This window comes from Protomyctophum bolini, assembly GCF_963924005.1.
Source record: "Protomyctophum bolini genome assembly, chromosome: 22".
Lineage (NCBI taxonomy): Eukaryota > Metazoa > Chordata > Actinopteri > Myctophiformes > Myctophidae > Protomyctophum > Protomyctophum bolini.
Window position 1 is genome coordinate 25,237,815 of NC_137883.1, and position 19,800 is coordinate 25,257,614.

At 43.3% G+C, this 19,800-nt stretch overlaps 1 protein-coding gene across 3 annotated transcripts in view; it reads left to right on the forward strand.

Annotated features, from left to right (window-relative positions):
- The window catches only part of lamc3 (laminin, gamma 3), a 150,597-nt gene that overhangs the window by 101,772 nt on the left and 29,025 nt on the right, over positions 1 to 19,800 (forward strand). For all 3 annotated transcript variants that reach the window (XM_080755309.1, XM_080755310.1, XM_080755311.1), the window contains exons 13-16: positions 15,676 to 15,864; positions 16,911 to 17,159; positions 18,202 to 18,355; positions 19,468 to 19,610. In XM_080755309.1, coding sequence (XP_080611435.1) covers positions 15,676 to 15,864; positions 16,911 to 17,159; positions 18,202 to 18,355; positions 19,468 to 19,610 — 735 coding nt within the window. The remainder of the gene's footprint in view (positions 1 to 15,675; positions 15,865 to 16,910; positions 17,160 to 18,201; positions 18,356 to 19,467; positions 19,611 to 19,800) is intronic.

Below are 19,800 nucleotides of genomic sequence, written 5' to 3' on the forward strand. Positions count from 1 at the left end.
TATGTTAATACAATTTTAGCATTGAGCCCAGTGTCACTGATGTCATGGACACTGGGCTCACTTCCTTCCTGGACTACAATTCCCATAATGCTTTGGTGCACTGCTCCTCCTTGTGGATAGGGGGAGGGCTGTCTTACTGAGACAACATGTAGTCCAGGAAGGAAGTGAGCCCAGTGTTCATGACATCAGAGACACTGGGCTCACTGCAAAAATCTAAGATATCTAAAACCACATATTACACACCCCCAGGAAAGTGTTCTAAGGGTGAAGTGTCCCTTTAATGCACTGGTAGGCGTGTCTACATAAAAACAACATTTTAACAAATATTGTACACTTTTTTGTAAAAGATTCTTCCTCCTTTTATAATAATAATAATAATAATACCTGCTCATCATGTTCTAGGGGGGGAAAAAATCACGGCACTCCATCTTAAAGCTTGTACGACTTATCGACTTATTTTAGTCAGGGAACCTCAGTGCAGTTGCTGCCGGCCGTTAATTGGGCCTCAGCATCAGATTTCATTCACATGATTCACTCAGCCAATCACACACTCACTCCATCTTCATACCTACTGTAGGCTACTTTAACCAGAGGTTTGCATTCTTCCTCCTGCTTTTTTCCTTGCTTGCTGCTGCTGTATCAGCGTGCTGCTGTATACAAACCTGCTGCTCACCCTCCTACACTCCAGCTACCACCTGTCGTTTTGGATCTATACCGTTTAGGTAGGGGGGATTCAGAGTCCCTATGGCCGGGACTGATGCGCTTGATCTGAGTACCTAAAAAGCAGATCCAATACATCACCACACCATAATAAATATATTGCTGCTGACCAGGGGGAGGCAGTTTAGAGACCCAAGATTACTGCATGTTTTTTGTGAGAGTACTTACAGTATAGCGGTGACATGGGGAGAACATGCAAACTCCACACATTAAGGCCCTTTATCAACCCCACCCAGGGTGGGCACTGATGACACGGAGGAGCTATCGCTATTTTTTTAAACATTTTGATACCTGAAAGCGTGTCTCTGTGGGGTTTATACATGTTGATTGAATGTATTGTCAAGAGCTTGTGACTAAGTAATAACTGCATTGGATCCATCCATTGGAACACAGTTTATGTTTTTTACATTTGAAGTGAAACTGAAAAGTAACTGTTTTAAATGTCAAAGTGAGCTAGCCTCAAATGTCTTGTTTGTGTGCGGGATGAAAAGGTTACTTGTTTTTTCTCCGTTGGAGCATCGTTGGATGCAATGCTTGTCCTATCCCTGTGTTTTCTGGAGGTCAAGCAGTGTGGTAGAATATTTTGTGTGTTCACAGAAGATTTTAGACAACTGAGAGATGCATTCTTGGTTGCACTGTCTGGTAATGTGGTGTGTTGTTAATTTTGGCAGCGGCTGAAATGCTTGCGCTTCAGTTTTTCCGCTTCTAAAGCTAATTCGATCAAAAAGAGACAGTTTCAAGGCCTCTCAAATCATAGACCTCTCTGGCAATCTGTCCAGCGAGACATGCTGAGCAAGGTTCGTCTGAACGAGAGAGATAGAGAGAGAATAAGAGAGTGAGAGAATGTAGTACTATAAGATACTGTTTTATTTGTATGCTTAGAGTTGTGTTGTTTGTGCGGATCAGAAATAACGATGGTCACACTAACGCATTAAGACCTGGCGCCGATTCTACGAATACCTTCTAAATCAGTAGTTCTCACACTCAAAAAACGTAAACGCAGAATTTCAAGCTTGCAGTGCGGCACGAAGTGACAGGCTGTGAGCTTGTACATCTGCATTTTTTTTAAACCCGACGCAAAAATCTAAAATGAAACGACTGCTTTCCCGGTTTAAATGAGCTAACGGCCTCATTTATACTTATATAAATAATATTGCAGATTGGCTATTTTCGCCGTTCTGGACACGACTGGCATGCAAACTGAGCAATTCCGACTCACTGCATTCCTGTCCTTCTTTCTTCTCCTTCTTTCACTCCCCTTTTCTCTGACGCCATCTTCATATCCCCTCATACGGATCCAAGCGGGGGTGTCTCAGGGTTTTAGCCTGGCTGCGACAAATATGGCCCCACCAGAGAGATTAGAGCACTGGGTAAGCCTGGCTTGACTCCTTATCAGTCGGCCTCGACTTCTCTCCCATAGATTTCTCTAGCTAATGACCTTACAGAGCTGAAGATGGCATTTAAGCGGGCATTTTGGGAAAAGCATAGTCCTGCAAGCATGCTCCTTCCGAGGCAGCCGGAGGGGGCAGAGACTCTCCGTATCTTCTCTTTGCAAGTTTCGCCAGATTTTGCGAGAGAGAGAGAGAGAGCTACCTGGTTCATGAAAACAAGCCCAAAAGAAGCGACCTAGACCATGAGCAACTCTAAACCTATACTGTGCAGTATACGGCTATTGCATTAGAAAATATATTTATATTTACAAGCTACTTTACAGAAAAAGTCTCTTATAATAAGCAGACATGGCAACACTGTGGCCATGTCCTCACTTGTACTCTAAATTGATGCGAAGTGACAGGTACTCTGGGTGATGTGGCCTTTATTAGGCTGACATCAAATGTGTATTTCACTGCATGAGTCTCTGGTAGTTGGTTCTCGTTCTCACACACCAAGGACAAAAAAATAAATGTTTTACTCTCCTTATTGTACCGCAGTAGTTGACAGTGTTGACATTTAGCCATGCAGAACTTCCGAGAATTATTCACACGACACGCGTCGCACAAAATGTCAAAGTGTAAGAAACAAGCAAACGGGGAACAAAGTTGTCATTAATGTTGTACTGTAACTGCAGTACACAGCCTCCAGATGTTTACAGTCAGCTAACTAACAAAGGTTTATTTATAGCGTCTAAGCTTCATAAGCTTTACAATGTTATTGGATATTCTGTAAAGCAAATATAAGTGGATAAAAGCCAGGTGCCGTGTCATTGTTCCGACATCGCATTATTACGACATTCCATTTGCCCGACTGATCCCATTATAACTAATCCTATCCCGAATCCTAACCTCACACTACTAACCTAATGGTTGGAATAATAATAATAAGAACCTTTGCCAGCCGATCCAGTGATTTTCCATCATGTTCACAGCCTGTTGACCAGCACACAGACATCATTAGCATTAGCTCACGCTGTTTACCTTTCGCCAGAAACGTTTACATGTCGGGAGCAATGCCAGACAAAATCACAAATGACATCCGAACTTTGGATGGATGGCGATTACCATGGACAGCGCTCGTATTTCCAGAGTTATATGGCGTTGAAAATCCTACTTTGAACAGTCTATGGTGCCGTGTGCAAAGATCCCATAGCTGGGGGTGACGGAGGCGTTGCTTAGCAACCGAACCAATGTTAAAAGCTGATTATCAGCATAGCCGCTTCATATATGGTGTAAAGGGGGGGGGGGGGTACGAATATGTTCGTACCTGACATCCCATAGCTGGGGGCTACGAACATATACTTAAGAGAAAGAATGTAATGAATTCTCTAAAGACAATCGGATCATTTCAGACTAAAATACGACTAATGTTGACTAGGGAGGATATGAGTTACGTTTCTGTCCCCATCGGGAAATGAACGGCGCTCAGTCGGCTGATGCAGACTCCGCAGCGCTCTGACAGCACGCCGCCGCCGTTTTACCCGTTTTGTCGGTGTACATCGAGGTCCCATGCATGGATAATTATCATCACATATCAAAGTGGAGGTCCTTGAAATGTAACTGTTTGAAGACCGCTGCCCTACGTACGAGTAGGCAGAGGCCACGCCCGACCACTGCAGATGCACTAATAGTGTGTTAACAAACTCCCATACAGGAGGGTTATCCTGGGTATGGCTGTAGAGAGAGAGAGACAGCGGGTGGGGCATGATGGATGGTCTGTCCCTCTCTCCAGGGCAGGGATGGAAGGTACACACAGGAACAGGAGGGAGGGAGAGACCTAGTTCACTGCTTTCTTTCAAGGCCGCGTGGCGCGCGCTTTATAGTTTTGAAATGACAAAGAAAAGGTAGAAACGTACATAGGATATAGTTTAGGGACAAATCTATTTCAGTTACACAAAAAGCGAAACGGTAGATTAAGGGTATGAAAAAAACATGGTGTCTTTTTTTGCGGCGCTGTAACTTCTTTTAATTCATTACTGCCGAACTCATTCCATGCCACATGACGCCTCCCCCTGGTGGCCAAGAGTGCCAATGGCGCCTTTGGACGCCGTTTCTCTTTTTCATTTTTTTCATATTTTCGAAAATTCCTCTAATCTGGTGTGCAGGTGATGATATGCACATTACATGCACAATATAATTACATTTAATTTATTTTATTTATAATGGGCTTCGGAGGGCCAAAACTGGTGTCCACCAGGTGGCACTGTTAATCGTCAGTCCATGAGAGGACACATTCCTCATTGCACATGCAGAACTGAATTTCCTCTGTTCTGCTTCGTTCCGTGTTTAAACGCTTTCGATAAAGGCGCTATATAAATGCACCATTTATTTTTATTCTTATAGTAGTTAAATGTGTGAGAGACTTGATTACTGTTGCTCGTCTGTTTGCTGAATGGAGTGGCCCTCACAGTGCGGTCCCTGAGGGTTCCTTGAGAGGGTTCTAAATGGGGCCTTATACCGGTCTGTGACTCTGAGAGTGTGCAAGTGGACTCTTACAAGTCCATTTGATTCCATTTAGAGACTAGGATTACTGCTTGTTTTTTTGTGAGGGTACCTACCTACCCTAGAACATGCAAACGCCACACAGAAAGGCCCTTTCGCCGACCCCACCTACAGGGTACGGGCGCTGATGACCCCAGTATAGTACCCGGCCTAAATTGGGCCCGGGACCTTCTGTGTGAGGCGGCAGCGCTACGTACTGACTGCGCCACCATGCCCGTGGCAACGGATTATTTGTTTAGGAAGTTACAGTACATCAATTATAATTAAAGCAATCGGAGTGTCTTATTACAATTCCCCTTTAGAGAAGCTACACTTCAGAAAAGCACACTTGGTATTTAGATTAGCCTACGAATTGGAGGAGAAGCAAAGAAGCGGACGGAATGCAAGAACCAGGGAAACGGAAGGAGCATGAGGGGTGGTCCTGCTCCCTAATAGCTCCAATTAACCACTTAAACCCTATAGGCCTCTACTCATGTGGCCCATAGAACAGGAGCCTAATTTATCTCTGTAGCGTGAGGTGGCTTGATGTACAAGTACACCCCTTGGATATGACGATAAATTATAGCATGTCAGTGTCACAGGGACTTACAGTACCCCCCAATACTGTCTGAATTTGAGCCACAGCACGTCACAATGTGACACTTTGTGATCTTGTTGGGCTGATGTGATCAGTAATCATAAATGGGCTATTTGACCTCTTTCATGAGTTAAAAAAAAGGTGAATAAGTCAGCCTTCATGATTTTGAATGATAAACAATGACCTCATGAATTGATGTATAATTAGTGCAACACGACTTATATACCGATAAACATTATGGCTGGCCAGTTGAAACACTTAAAAGGAGAGCCGACTATAGCCCAACACACAGCGGGTGCGCAGCGACTTGGCACCGGCGTTGCCGCGCGGCAACGCCTAGAAAATAGAACAGTGGCGTATCGGAGCGTCAGGCAAAGCGTGAAAGCGCGTCGGACGCCGCCGGTGTGGGATAGGTTCATTGAAAATAACGGAGGCGGATGTTTTGACGCGCAGTGTTCGCAGACGGTGTGTGTGTTGGGCTTCTGTCAGCCGCTGTTTTCACCTCGCTCTTGCTGCTTTAAAGCCTATAGCTTATCCGTTTAATTCTTTGCATGTCGGTAGTTAACTGCACTTTGGCTTTGTAGGGCAGTATATGAAAGCCCTGAAAGACCTGAAATATAGAGCTCTAAGCAGCGCGCTCGACTGCTTTTTTATCTACTTCCACATTAGACATGCTGATAGACATGTAGCACACACAGACATACTGTATCATTCATCGCTCATCACTTTCTTCCACTGTGTTGCAGGCATAATAGAACCGCTGCATAGCATACTGTAGTGCCAAAATTGCATATCTTGTCTGCCTGTCACGTATTAGCAAATTAGGCACAAAATTGGAGACATCTGCTCTTTTTATAGTTAGAGTTTATAGCCTTCTCTCTAGAAGATCAGGGCCCCACTCAGCTGCATTTAACGCGTACACAAATCCATATTTATTTAGCACGGCATAATAATATCCACTAAGTGACATTTCGCAGGTTCGCTGGGATTGATGTAAGCAGATTATTCGACGGAGGTTAGAAAAACAAGTATGCCAGCAACACTGACGGGATGATAAAAAGGGTTATTAAAGATCAACTAAAGAGCCCTTTGATGTGGCGCGTGTTCCTGTTTAGGGCTAAACTACCGCCGCACAACTGCTGCCACGGCCAAGTCGCCAAGATATAAATTTGGGACCAAAACAATTAAGCTGTCAACCTTTCACTCGCTCAGATGGAGATCACAAGTGGCAGAGTGTTATAGTCGCATATGTGAAAACATCTTTGCCTGAGTCAGCTGGATCACACGCTGTTTGTTCTGTGGAGGGTTTGGGAGGGGGGGCAGGGTGAGGGGTCAGAGAAGGGACCCCCCCCTCCTACAACACATCTGCGCCCTCTTTCCTCAGCACACTCTGTTACCCATTTTGACCTGAGATCAGATTCTAAAAATGTCCTCTACATCCTGACAGTTTTCTGAAAAAGCTATGTTTCTATGTCAGTTGGTTCTTTTCGATTTTTCAAAAATAGCAGACCTACAAGCTCGTAGCGCGCCACTCGGTGGCACGCTATGAGCTTGTAGATCTGCTATTTTTCAATAGCTAAAGCGTAACATAATGCTAACACCAAAAGGGGTTCCCACCCAAAATGGGTTAAACCCATTAAGACCTCAGGCCGATTCTACAAATGCCTTCTGAATCTGTAGTTTTTTGTTTTTTTTACAAAATAAGGACACACTCATTGTTGTTTGGCCGCAGACCCCCTATCGGAAACAACGTTTTGTGCCGCCAGGGACCCCCCAGAAGAGAAGATTTGTGTTAAAACATTTTTGAAAAACATAGATTTTAATTCTTTGCCCCCTGTTTTACATGATGTTCCTGTGCAGTATTTTCCTTTATAGTAGAGCAACATCACTTACAGAACAGAAGCAGTATAACATGGTGTCCTTGAGGGGGGGGGGGGGGGGAGCTGGTGGTCCCGGACCCCAGCTGAAACATTTGGTCCAATAATGAACCCATACAGGGTCTGCAACTTGGTCTGCGTGATCTGCGGACCCATAGGGGTTCTTTTTGAGTAGTTATGGGGACTTTAACTTTAACTGTGTACAAATGGAACTAAATGGACCTTTGATGGTCCATTTGCTTCCATTTGTACGTTTGTACACTCTCAAGACTCTCATGGTGCATTCTAACAGATACAACAAAGCTATGCAGCATATTCTGTAGCTTTGTATCTTTGTAGCTGAAGTTGAAACGAGACCAACGTTTTTTGTTTGATTATGAATATTATTTTTGCAGCTTTTATAGCAGCTACAAACGCCAGATGTACTGTATCTTTGCATCTTCATGTTGCTGGCTTTCATTGCGAGTTAATGGTAGCCTGTATCTTTGTAGCTGCCAGTGTAAACGCAGCATTAAGACTGCAGTGTGTAAGTAGTATGCTCACACATGTGCAGCGGGTGCTCTGGCAGCACAGCTGTGTTAAATTAAGAGTGCAGCAGCATTAACATCAAACAGGCCTAGAGCAGATGGAGCTTTGCAAGAGAACGCTTCTACTGCAACACCCCAGCATCTCTCTCTCTCTCTCTCTCTCTCTCTCTGTTCCCACCCACTCTGACTGCTTGTACAGTATGCATTAGTAGATGTATTCTTGTATGCATTAGTAAATAGAAAGACGTATTCTCTGTCCTAAAGCTTTTTGTGGTGTTCCAGTATAGGCTGGGGGATTCTAACCATTTGGAAGAAAATAAAGAATGTTTAGAATATAATGCTTTATTGGAATTATTATTATTATTTATTTTTTTAAGAATCGCAACAATGTCACCATGCATTTAGAATATTTATTCACAAAAAAGCCGAAGCTTGTTTCCATTGCAGTTCCACCAGACATGGAACGAGAGGCAGCGAACTGTACAAACACCCTGAAACAAAGAAAATGCAATCATTATATATAAAGTTAGAAGCAATACATATACAACAAGTTTTATTTGTAATTGAGTTGATACTCTTAACCGTTTCCGCGCCATTGCCGAAGCCCTTCGGCAATTGAAGCCTAATTTTGATACCAACACTTGCCGCCTTTGCCGAAGCCCTTCGGCAATTGCGTTTTTACAGTGCATTCGATCAAGCGACCCATAATGCTACTCACGTTAGCCGGTTAGCTAGCTGTGTTGTTAGCACAGCACTGGATTGTTCATCTTAGATCGTCGTCGCCATAATAATCCATTCTATCCATTTCTTTCAATCGCCTGTATCTCCTATTCCTTGTCGTCCCAGATGGCATTTTGGTCAAAACAGCATTTCTTTGACAGCACAGAGCCGACGCTTTGGAGGTACCCAGAGCTCCGGTCTGGATTCAGATTGTCAACAACTCTGGCCCAGCTCCGTGTAGTTTCCAAATTTAGGTCTACTGCGAACTGACAGTAAATGGCGGCTTTTCAAAATAAGAGCTCAATTTAAAAAAAATGCTGGCTTGAATTAGGTCCTATTTTTTTCAATAAAAAACATTGTGCGTGCGTGCGTGCGTCATTATGAAATAACTCCTATATTTCTAGTTTGATATACAACACACAACATATGTTGCACATGTGTCTGCCTAGTTCTTTTACGTTGTTAATCTAAGAACCCACACACTACATCCATTCATTGCTACACAGATCTCCCAAGAACATGAAACATAAGAACATGGAAATTGATGGGGTGTGATCTTTGGAAACACATTTGGCGTTTGATAGTTATTTATTTACTGTGCACATGGGAACGCAAGTACCACCCCCCCCCACCACCCCCGATCGTCTCACGAAAACAAAGCACTAAAGAAAAAAAACTCCCATTTATTTTTCTGTATTTTTCCACCTCTAAAAGTCATCTAGCGTATATTTATAGCAGTCTGTAATATTTATCCATTTGTAGTAATTTGTCGGAGGTGAGCACAGTGTGGAGGACAAGACAATATAAAGACATAAAGAGAGCAAAACAACGGCAGACACAAAGTGAGGCCACAGCAGCAAGAACAGCATCTCTACAATAAATCCACTGAATCTGTGTTTGTCTGTCCTTCACATTATCTCGAGGACTATTCGCCCGATCGGCTTCAAAATAAACATTGAGTTGTAGATCAAACATATGGTCGTGAGACCTATTGTCTGAGTCAAGGCGGTCCAACATTCCAATCACGTTAGCAATACTTGCTTATTCATCCACGGTCTGCTTGTGCTCGTAATCGAGGCATATATATTTTTTATGTTTAAAGAAAATAGCAAAAATAGGCATTGTACAAGCTTGTAGATCCGCCGATTCTGGCTGGAAGAAAGGGGGCTTAAGGGTTTGACATGGAAAAACAATGCATCGAAGCACTTGTGGGGAGGCTCTTAGCTTTTGTCAGGTGTAAATAGTTTTTTTTGTTTCGTTAATTAGCACATTGTATTACAAAATAGAAACAAGACAAATTGTGCAAAGAAAAGGAAGGAGCCATGGCAGGCTTATTTGGAATATATCCTTTGCTTAATGGGAAAAGAACAAAAGATCCTTAAATAACATACGTTTAAAGTTCACCAAGTACAATACAACGGAATAGAAGTTTACAAGGGGACCACTAAGACAGCCTTATAGACTGCTTCTATCTGGGTAGAGCTATACAGTACAGTGAGGAGCAGAGTGGGGGGGGGGGGGGGGGGGGAGTAAAGGTGGTGTGAGAGATAGGAGGGAGTGCAGAGAGTACTGTACATGCGGAGCTACAGTACAACATGTATAAGATGAAGTGTCCAGGTTACATGTTTCCCATATGAGAGCACGGCTGTGCAGTCAGACAACACGTGCGTGCGTGCCTGCCTCAGTGTCGGAGCGGAAGAGCAGAGGGAGATATCTGCACTGCAGGCCAGAGAAGGGGAGGAAGATTTTTTGGTCCGTTGTTTGTCGGCGAGACCTGGCGAAAATAGCAGACCTATACAAGCTCACGACGCGTCGTGGCCGATCGTTTTTTTGCCGTCGTGTGACAAACTAGAAATCAGGCCTGAGGCAAATAAAACACGAAAGTGTGTTTTCCGCACAAGCTAAATGATTTACAGTTACAGTCTTATAAGAATAGTGAAAAAAGAAAGAAAAAGACAATTATATCCAAATATAAACAAAGTCACTGTTTCCTTGTAATGCATTGCGTTGTTTTGCCTGTGTAATAGTTTTTATATTCGTTTATGTTGGGGACTATACGGATGACAATTGGCACCTTTGCTAAGTCTGGTGTATTTACATTACATACGTAATGTATAATTATTGTCTTTGTCGGGTGGAAACCTCATTATGTCAAACGGTTATCGGGTTATGCAAAAGTAGCAGATCGGCAAGCTTAAACCGTGTCACTTCGCGCCACATTTCGAGCTTGTGGATCTGCTACTTTTGCAGTGGGCTGTATAGTCTGATCGAATGGGGTGAAAAAAACCCCAAATGTTAGATCACTGAGATACAGTACGAGGGTTCTGCCCGACAGCAACAATATATTGTCTACTTGTGAGCAAGTTGGTGAAATCCTACAGCAGCAGGTGACCGTGGCAGCTAGTGTACGAACACTCGTCGTCGGTTGTTCAATCAAGTTGTCTCAGAGTTATTACAACGTGATGATGAGGACGATGAATGGCGTGTGCCGCCATATACATCAAGCCGTTTTTTTGTTTTGTTTCCGAAGCGTGCAGTTAGCTTTTCTGAGGCGATGGAATGTGCGTGGTAACGCTGTCTATAGAGGCCCCCCCTCAGTGGCACTCGCCTCCCATATCGTGTGCAGTCATCTTCACAGCCAGTAAAGTCAGCACATTCAGTGCTATACCATTACATTTCCTATGGCTCATTGGGGAATGACAGCACGCACCATCAGTGTCATTGTAATGCCTGGTGAAATTTAAGAAAGACTCTGTGCATTATGCTAGGGAACAATCATTACTACTAAGTAATGATCGCTGCTCAGACGACTGGTATTACATGCTTGGAAGTCGTGTATTAGTCACCTCGACTCACTAAAGGAACCGATAACGATGTTTTATCCGGTGCTACACACTTCATTAGACCACAGCGTAATTATTTACCCCCCCCTAATAGTTATGCGATAATTTTCATATCCAAGCCGTTCGTTATTCCATCTCGTGCACTCGCTCGACTTTGCATGTCTGAAGTTTAACAGCGCTTTATCTAGAGGGAGAAGACTGTAGTTTTTGTGACCCCGTAACTAGAGGCAAGATTCGTTTTTTTTATTCAGACACTCTTTGCGTGTGAACTAATTGGTTAAATAATGAACAGCTTAGAGAGTGTCTCCCTGGATAACACCGCAGGCTATGAGAAAATTATGAGACATTTTAATGAGTGTTCTGTAAACTATATAGTCTTCAAGTGATTTGTTATGCCTGAAACTTGTTAAGATCGGATTTGTACTTCGTTGTACGACGTCGGTGGAAATAATAGCCGCAGAGCTCAGGACATGTCGTGCTTTTGTGAGCTTGTGATTGGCTATTTTCGGCGAAAATAGCCGCACGATGGGGGTTTTTTCCGCCAGAAACGTTAATATGTCGGGAGCGATGCGATGAAAAATCACAAATCGCATCCGAACCTCGGATGGAGGGTGATCACCACGGACAGTGCTCGTAGTTTCAGAGATAACAAAGAGATTCTACTTTTAATGGGACCCTATGGGATGTGTACGCACGTTTCCTTGTGCTGGGAGTGACGGGTCAGTGTTAAAAGTTGATTTTCAGAAAGACGGTTTCATATCGATAAAGATGTGTGCGCTCGGGAATCATTAGTTGATTTGACCCCCAATCCAACCCATTGATGCTGAGTGTGCAGTCACGCACTATTCATTTATTATTCTTCTACCCTTTTGATCCTATCCTTGATGTTGTTTACAGTAGATACATAGTATTGCTCAGAGTCTAAGGCATAAATATATTTGTTATTGTCATTGTCAGTAGTAGCAGTAAGAGGTAAATAGTAAATACAGAATAACGTCTGCTATTTTAAAAGATTTTAATACATTTCAATACATATGAATGATACCTTGTGAAATGGAACATTCTGCACAATGAGTACTTTTACGTTTGGTACTTTAAGTATAATTTTGATGCCAATACATCTGTACTTTTACCCAAGTACATTTTGATTACCGGACTGCACTTTTCCCCCACCACTGCAATGCATGCAATACAGTATTAAAGGTTCCGCAAGAGATCATCGCTGAAATTTCAGTGTCATTTGAGCATAGTGAAATAATTTGATGTTCTCTTGTCCTGCAGACCTTGAAGAAATACAAAAGTGTCTTGTCACAACATTATCCAGAGGCATCGTGTGGTACTTTGTTACCTCACAGAGCAGAAAGTCTTAACAGAAATGTTGAATTTGAATTAGCAATCAACTTGAGTCACACATTAGCCCTAGTAGAAATATGCACTTGCTGTTGTTTTCACTGGGGCTGCCGCAGTTCATTTATAAAGCACCATTTAAAACAATGTTACAAAGTGCTGTACAATTAACAATTTAGGCATTTGGCAGACGCTCTTAATCCAGAGCGATTTACATTAGGCTTACATGAGGCTGTACAGTGGACAGCACGGTAAAACAATCACATTAAAACACAAGAGCAATTACACAACAAGAAGAAAGGCAAAACAATGACCTGTACAAATCGGTCAGGTAGACATTTCATAGGCCAAAATGCACACAAAATAAATACCTTTTCAACAAATTCTTAAAACTGTCAACAGACTCCATTTTTGTATGGAAAAGGGCAGGGCATTCCACAGTGTGGGAGCAACTATACTGCAAATGCCCGGTCAGCCTTAATTAGTTCTCATTTCAGTAACAGGAATCATCAGAATTGCCTTCTGATGATTCCTGCGACTAAAATGTACATTTAAAGTACATTTAACTTAACTACTGTACTGTTGTAAAATAGTTTACTCGAGGTGTTAAGAAGAGTTGACGGTCGTTTTGGTCACGTCTCCATAGCAACACACTAGTGTTTAAACTGTCTCCGTCAAACCTGATGAACCCTGAGGATCCATGTATTAACCCATTAAGACCTGAAGCCCATTCTGAAAATGTCTTCTAAATCCTAAAAGTTTTCTGAAACAAACTAAACGTATGTTGCTATATCAGTGGTGATATCAGTTATGCCAAGGACCCCCAAAAGTAATGTGTTATGCCAAGGACCCCCAAAAGTATACGCACATGTATTTGACCCCATCTCAAAATATTGCGTACCATGGACCTCACAATAAGTACCAATGATTTCAGTTAGAAATGTGACTTATAAAATATTAGCTTTTTTGTCATGATAAAAAAAAACATAGCAGATCTACAAGCTTATGAGCTGCAAAGTGATGCGCTATGATGTGCTTGTATTGTCTGCTATTTTCGAATAGCCACGGTAAAGGTATAGCCTAAAATATAATGTTATGGTGGTAAAAATATATACTGTAGCAAAAAATGCTTTCCCTTTTAATGGGTGTAATTTAGTTTAAGAACATCAGCTGGAAATGTCGCTACTGTTGGATGTGCAGAGAAATTGCAGTTAAGGGAGCTGCTAGTGTGGCTTCCTTTTTTGTTATATTATCTTTGTGTGTGTGTGTGGGGGGGGGGGGTCCAGCACTTGCGTTGAATGGGTTTCTTTTTTGGGGGGGGGGGGGGAATGTGTGTGAGACTATTATGTACCGTTTGATGATACCGGCGTGGCCATTAGTATCCATAAGCAATGATGCACTGCTGCAATTATGCATGGAACAATAACAGAGTTGTGTGTGTGAGGGGAATTCAGTCGTCTACCGTCGAGAAAAAAAAACGTTGCAGCAATTCAACCCATCCTCGAGGGAAGCCTGAGCAGAACCAAGTGCAAATAGGCTCCGCTTCACATTCTGTTATTCAAAAACAGTAATAGGTACTTTGGGCGGTAAGACGTGAGTATAGGGTGGAGGAGGGGAGGGAGGGAGGGAGGGCGCACGATTCAATTTACTGTGTATACAGCTATTTAATTATAGCCATTCAACCACCTGTACTCAACGTATAGTCTCCAAAGGACAGCTAGTTATTCCTAATTTCCTACATACTGACTGGTGCTGCACCTGTCAGCAGGGAGTGTTGGGTCTGAAGGAGTAGGACGAAGACTCCACAACGTCCTCTCAGTGGGGGCTCCTCACTGGCAGGTGAGTCAGTAGGATACGACCACAGTGACAACACAACCATGTGTGTAGGGAGGAAACAATTGGCATAATGACTAAATTGGGGAGAATAGGGGTAAAAAAAGCAAAATAAATATATAAAATGTAATAAATAGTGAACACTGACTTATAGGGCTTTTCACACAGGGAAGCGACACTTTACCTGCGTTGTGGCTTGGACCCGACGGGGTCATACTGCTCATGTGAATAGATAATTTCCTCGTCCTCTACATCTGCCTCTCTCTGGCTCCGCCTTCTGCCTTTCTCTCAGCTAATCGTCTTCAGCAAATGATAATACTTGCTTTATTTTTGGGGGGGTTTTCCCAGGCTGTGGAAACTTACCCGTTTGTTTTTTTAAGACGGACAGTCATAGAAATGATAATCTCTCTGCACATGGGGTGGAAAAAGCTTGCTTCTCAAAGGTCTTTTTTTGGTGCAGATCTGGCCCTTATTTTCTTTTTTCTTTTTTTCTTCCTTTTTTTTCTCCCCGCAAAGCAATTACAGTCAGTGTGAATTTAGTTCTGCTTTTCTCAGGCGAGAGCAGCAGGAACATGTTTTCTCATTGCGTTTGTTAGGGCAGTGGTTCCCAAAGTAGGGGTCCTTGAGAGGGTTCCAGGGGGTCCCCAGCTAAATGATAATTAGGAACCAAATGGACCCATATGGGTCTGTAACTCAAATGTGTACAAATGGACCCGTTAGGTAGGTTCTATTTGTACACTTTGATTTTACAATATACATTGGGGTCCCAGAGATAGAAATGCCATTAAATGGGGCGTCCCGTAGTGGTCAAACCGGGAGCTCTTGAAATGAAAACGGTATAAAATCACTGCTAGAGCCATAAAAACAGTCTCTTATGGAGGGGTCCCTGGCATATATTATCGAATGGGGGTCCACGGGCTAATTGTCAATTTGGGGGTCCTTGACATGAAGATGTTTGAGAACCACTCTGTTAGGGTGTTCGTGTTGTGTGTTCATTCATGGCTGGCTGGGATGATTTTCACCAGAGACATACTGCCCTCTACTGGTTGGTGGTGAGGAGGAGGAGAATAACATGTTCTCAAGGTGTGTGTGTGTGTGTGTGTGTGTGTGTGTGTGGGTGTAAACAAAATGTGTGTTCATTCATTTAGGAGTGATTGATTGATTTCTGATTTAATTGTTTTTTTGGTACGTGTATGTGTGTTAAAACTGTGTGTGTGCCTGCATGTTTCTGTGTGTGTGTGTGTGTGTGTGTGTGTGTGTGTGTGTTCGCGTGCGTGCATGCGTTCCTTCATTCAGGTGTGTGCGACTGTTCCCACTTCACCACGGGGACGACCTGCGACCGCTGCGTGGACGGTTACTACGGCAACGCTTTGATTGGCACCCCCGCTGACTGCCTGGCGTGCCCTTGCCCGCACGGCGGCAGCTGTGCTCTGATCGCAGAGACCGGGGACGTGGTCTGTACCAACTGTCCTCCTGGACAGAGGGGTGAGTTAGTTAACCCATTCTGACCTGAGATCAGATTCTAAAAATGTCTTCTACATCCTGACCGTTTTCCATTCTGACCTGAGATCAGATTCTAAAAATGTCTGTTCGAAAATGACAGTTGTCTGAAAAATCTACGTTTCTATGTCAGTCGTTCTTCGAAAAATAGCAGACCTACAAGCTCGTAGCGCGCCACTCGGTGGCGCGCTATGAGCTTGTAGATCTGCTATTTTTCAATAGCTAAAGCATAACATAATGCTAACACCAAAAGGGGTTCCCGCCCAAAATGGGTTAAACATCATGGTCTGTACCAACTGTCCTCCTGGACACAGGGGTGAGTTATAGTCTGTACCATGATGTCGGTGATCTGAAAGTTATATTTTTATTTTGATATACATAGGGTCTTGTCGGAGGGGGGGGGGGGGGACTTCCTGGCCGAACCCCGGAATGTGTATTATTCATTACTCAACTCTGCTCCTCGCCACGTGCAGATCAAAGACTGCACTGAACCTGAGCTCTCTGTGAAGTAATGACATCATCGCTACATTGTATGAACATATACAGTAGATATAGCTTTTTAAAGGACCATTTCAACCGACACCCAGTTTTAACATGACCTCGCGTCACCAGGCTTTTGTCAACCTGTCATATACTTTGTCCTACAAGATGGCATAATTTCTGTCTAGTCAAGGATGGCTGTGGACAGTTGAGCAACCAGCCTACATCATTAGTAGGCAGGTTTATTCATTTCAAAAAGAGATTTAAGCCTTTGTTCTTGACTTCTTGTGTTGCAAGAACAATAGTTTCTACAGCATGCTAACTTTATAGGAAGAGAAAGGTTGATGTTTACATTAGCTTGAATCCCCATCATGATGTCACTGGTAGGAAGGTTTCTTAACTGGCTTGAAAATGGGTGAAGTAGTGAACACTCAAATAATGTCAAGAAATCTCAAGCTGAATGTCTTGTACTGCTACTTTGACTGTAAGCGTTTAACAGTTGATACAAGTCTGACCTCTGACCTTGGCTTCCCCCCCCCCCCCCTCCTCAGGGAGTCGCTGTCAGATGTGCGAGGACGGTTTCTATGGCGACCCGCTGGGCCAGTCCGGCCCGTCGGCTCGACCGTGCTTGAGGTGCGACTGTAACGGCAACGTGGACCCCAACGCGGTGGGCGTGTGCGACCACCTGACCGGCCGCTGCCTGAAGTGTCTGGGGCACACGGAGGGAGACCACTGTGGGCGATGCCAACCCGGCTTCTATGGCGACGCGCACAACCAGACCAGCAGCCAGAAATGCAAAGGTGAGTGGACAGAGCAAAGTTATAAAGGTATACTGTAAGGCAAAATATTGTACTTTTACTACACTATAATTATTTTAAAACTTTCTTTAACTTTCTTCAACACCACTTCAGACCTATTTTATAATTTGAAAATAGCCAATATATTGTTGGCTATTTCACTGTGTGAAATGGGACCTTTTGCACAGTACATTTAGATGCCAATACTGTTGAATGCAGGCCTTTTACTTGTAACAGAGTATTTCTTCAATAGGGTATTGATAAAAAAATTATAATAATACTTTCCCCACCACCGCTGAGATTCAATGACACACATCCAGTAGAACCATGAGTCTCCCTGAGTGACACTCACTCTGCTGTCTGCGTAGCGTGTCTGAGTTGCACTCTGGCCTGGAGGAATATGGCTGGCACGCAGACACCCCTCCGATGGATGGAGGGAGGCTGTGCTCGCACACATCCAGATCTCACAGTGGCTGTCGTGCAGACACCATGATAGAGAAGAGCTTTTTGATAACAGCGGGAATAAGGAATTCAACTAGGGTGGCATGAGGCTACGAGAAGAATCCCCCTTTTCAAGCTTCCAGTTCTTTTAGATAAAATATACCATGGAGCTAGCAGTGGTGGAAGTAGGACTTTTTTTTTAACACCATGTAGAAATATTCTGTTAAAAGAGTGTATAATAATATAATAAATGTATAATTAAAAATCTTGCTCAAGTAAAAGTACAAGTTTAACACACTCAGTTATTAGTGCATGTTTTGTATTACTAATCTAAATCTGCATACATATCAAGTAAAGCAAAGGTATACATAAAAAATACTTTGTTCACCTAAGTTTAAACCACTATGTATTAGCAATGTAATGCTATGATTGTTTATCAAACATATTGCATTATGTTATTCAAATTATTATTATTCCTGATCAGAGCGTTTGTGTTGTGTTTGTGTTGTGTTGTGTTGTGTTGTGTTGTGTTTGTGCTGTGCTGTGCTGTGCTGTGCTGCGCTGCGCTGCGCTGTGCTGTGCTGTGCTGCGTTGCGCTGCCCAGCTTGCAGCTGCTATCCAGCAGGGACCTCAGGGCCGCTGGACCAGTGTCACCCCACAGACGGACGGTGTCACTGCCTGGGTCACGTGACGGGGAGGGACTGCAGTCACTGCGACGAGGGCTACTTCAACCTGCAGCCTGGGAGAGGCTGTGAGAGGTGAGCAGCATTCTGTCAAACACTACTTCAACCTGCAGCCTGGGAGAGGCTGTGAGAGGTGAGCAGCATTCTGTCAAACACTACTTCAACCTGCAGCCTGGGAGAGGCTGTGAGAGGTGAAGCAGCATTCTGTCAAACATCACAATATCATCCTTGTTGGGTTGGAAACATCATTATGTCCAGAACGGCTGCTTTTCAGGATTCAAATTAAATCTACAAGCTCGAAAAACACAGATTTGGTTCTGCGGTTCGAGTGACGCTGCAGTGATCAACTATAGGCCGTTAATTTATGAAGAAAGAAACACAAAAAGTTTGAGTGCGGTTTCTGCCCCGACAGCAACGATATTTTAAACCTGCAGGTTCTCAACGTTGGCTCCACTCTAGATTGGGCTTCCAGTACAGAATATTTTTTGTTATTTTCAACATTTCTGCCTCTTATATTATCTGACAATTACTTTTGATGCAGTAAGGGTCTTTTTTTCCCTTCTTTTCGTTCCTTTTGAGGTATTAAAACGGTCTTAAAAGTCCTTCACTGTCATCTGGGAACCCCCCAGAAAATCATTGATAGAGTGATGTCACAGGCAAGCTACATGAGAACCGTTTGAATTTACAATGACAATTTAGGCATTTAGCAGACGCTCTTAATCTAGTGCGATTTACATTAAGCAAGAACAAAAAAGCATGGGAATACATCACATACATAAACAAGTAGTTATCATGAATCATACGTAAGCTAAGAACCTAACAGTGGAATATCTATATAGTGAAACGTATATACTATATAGTGCTATGTCCACATAAAATGCTATCTAAGTCTATATTAATGTTTAAGTTACATACTGTAAGTTGAGCCTTTGCATACGCCTGTAAGATCGTCTGGGCTAGGGCAAGTGCTACGAGCCATGATGAGGTCTGAAGAGGTGGGTTTTCAGACTACGGCGGAAGATTGGGAGTGAGTCTGCAGTTCTGACTGCAATGGGAAGTGCATTCCATAGTTTTGGAGCTCGAAGGGAGAAGAGTTTGGGACGTGTGGGCTACGCCGTTCCCATGTGTCAATGTGCCTGGTGGTGATTATTAATGTTGTCTTCTTCTTTTCTTTACTTCCTATTAAGGTGTGAGTGTAATCCGGTTGGCTCTCTGTCTGCGGCCTGTCACCCGGTCTCAGGACAGTGCATGTGTCGTGCAGGAGTGGAGGGGAGACTGTGTGACTCATGCCGAGTCAGCTTCTTTGGATTCTCTGCGCGAGGTTGCAGAGGTACTGGAGCTGTACTTTGCATTCAACAACAATATATATAGTTTACACCAGTGGTTCCCAAAGTGGGGTCCGGGGACCCTAGGGGTCCCCAGCTAAATGATAGTTAGGAACCAAAGGACCCTTGTGGGTCTGTAACTCTGAGAGTGTACAAATGGAACCAAATGGACCCATTTGTTAATTTTGTTCCATT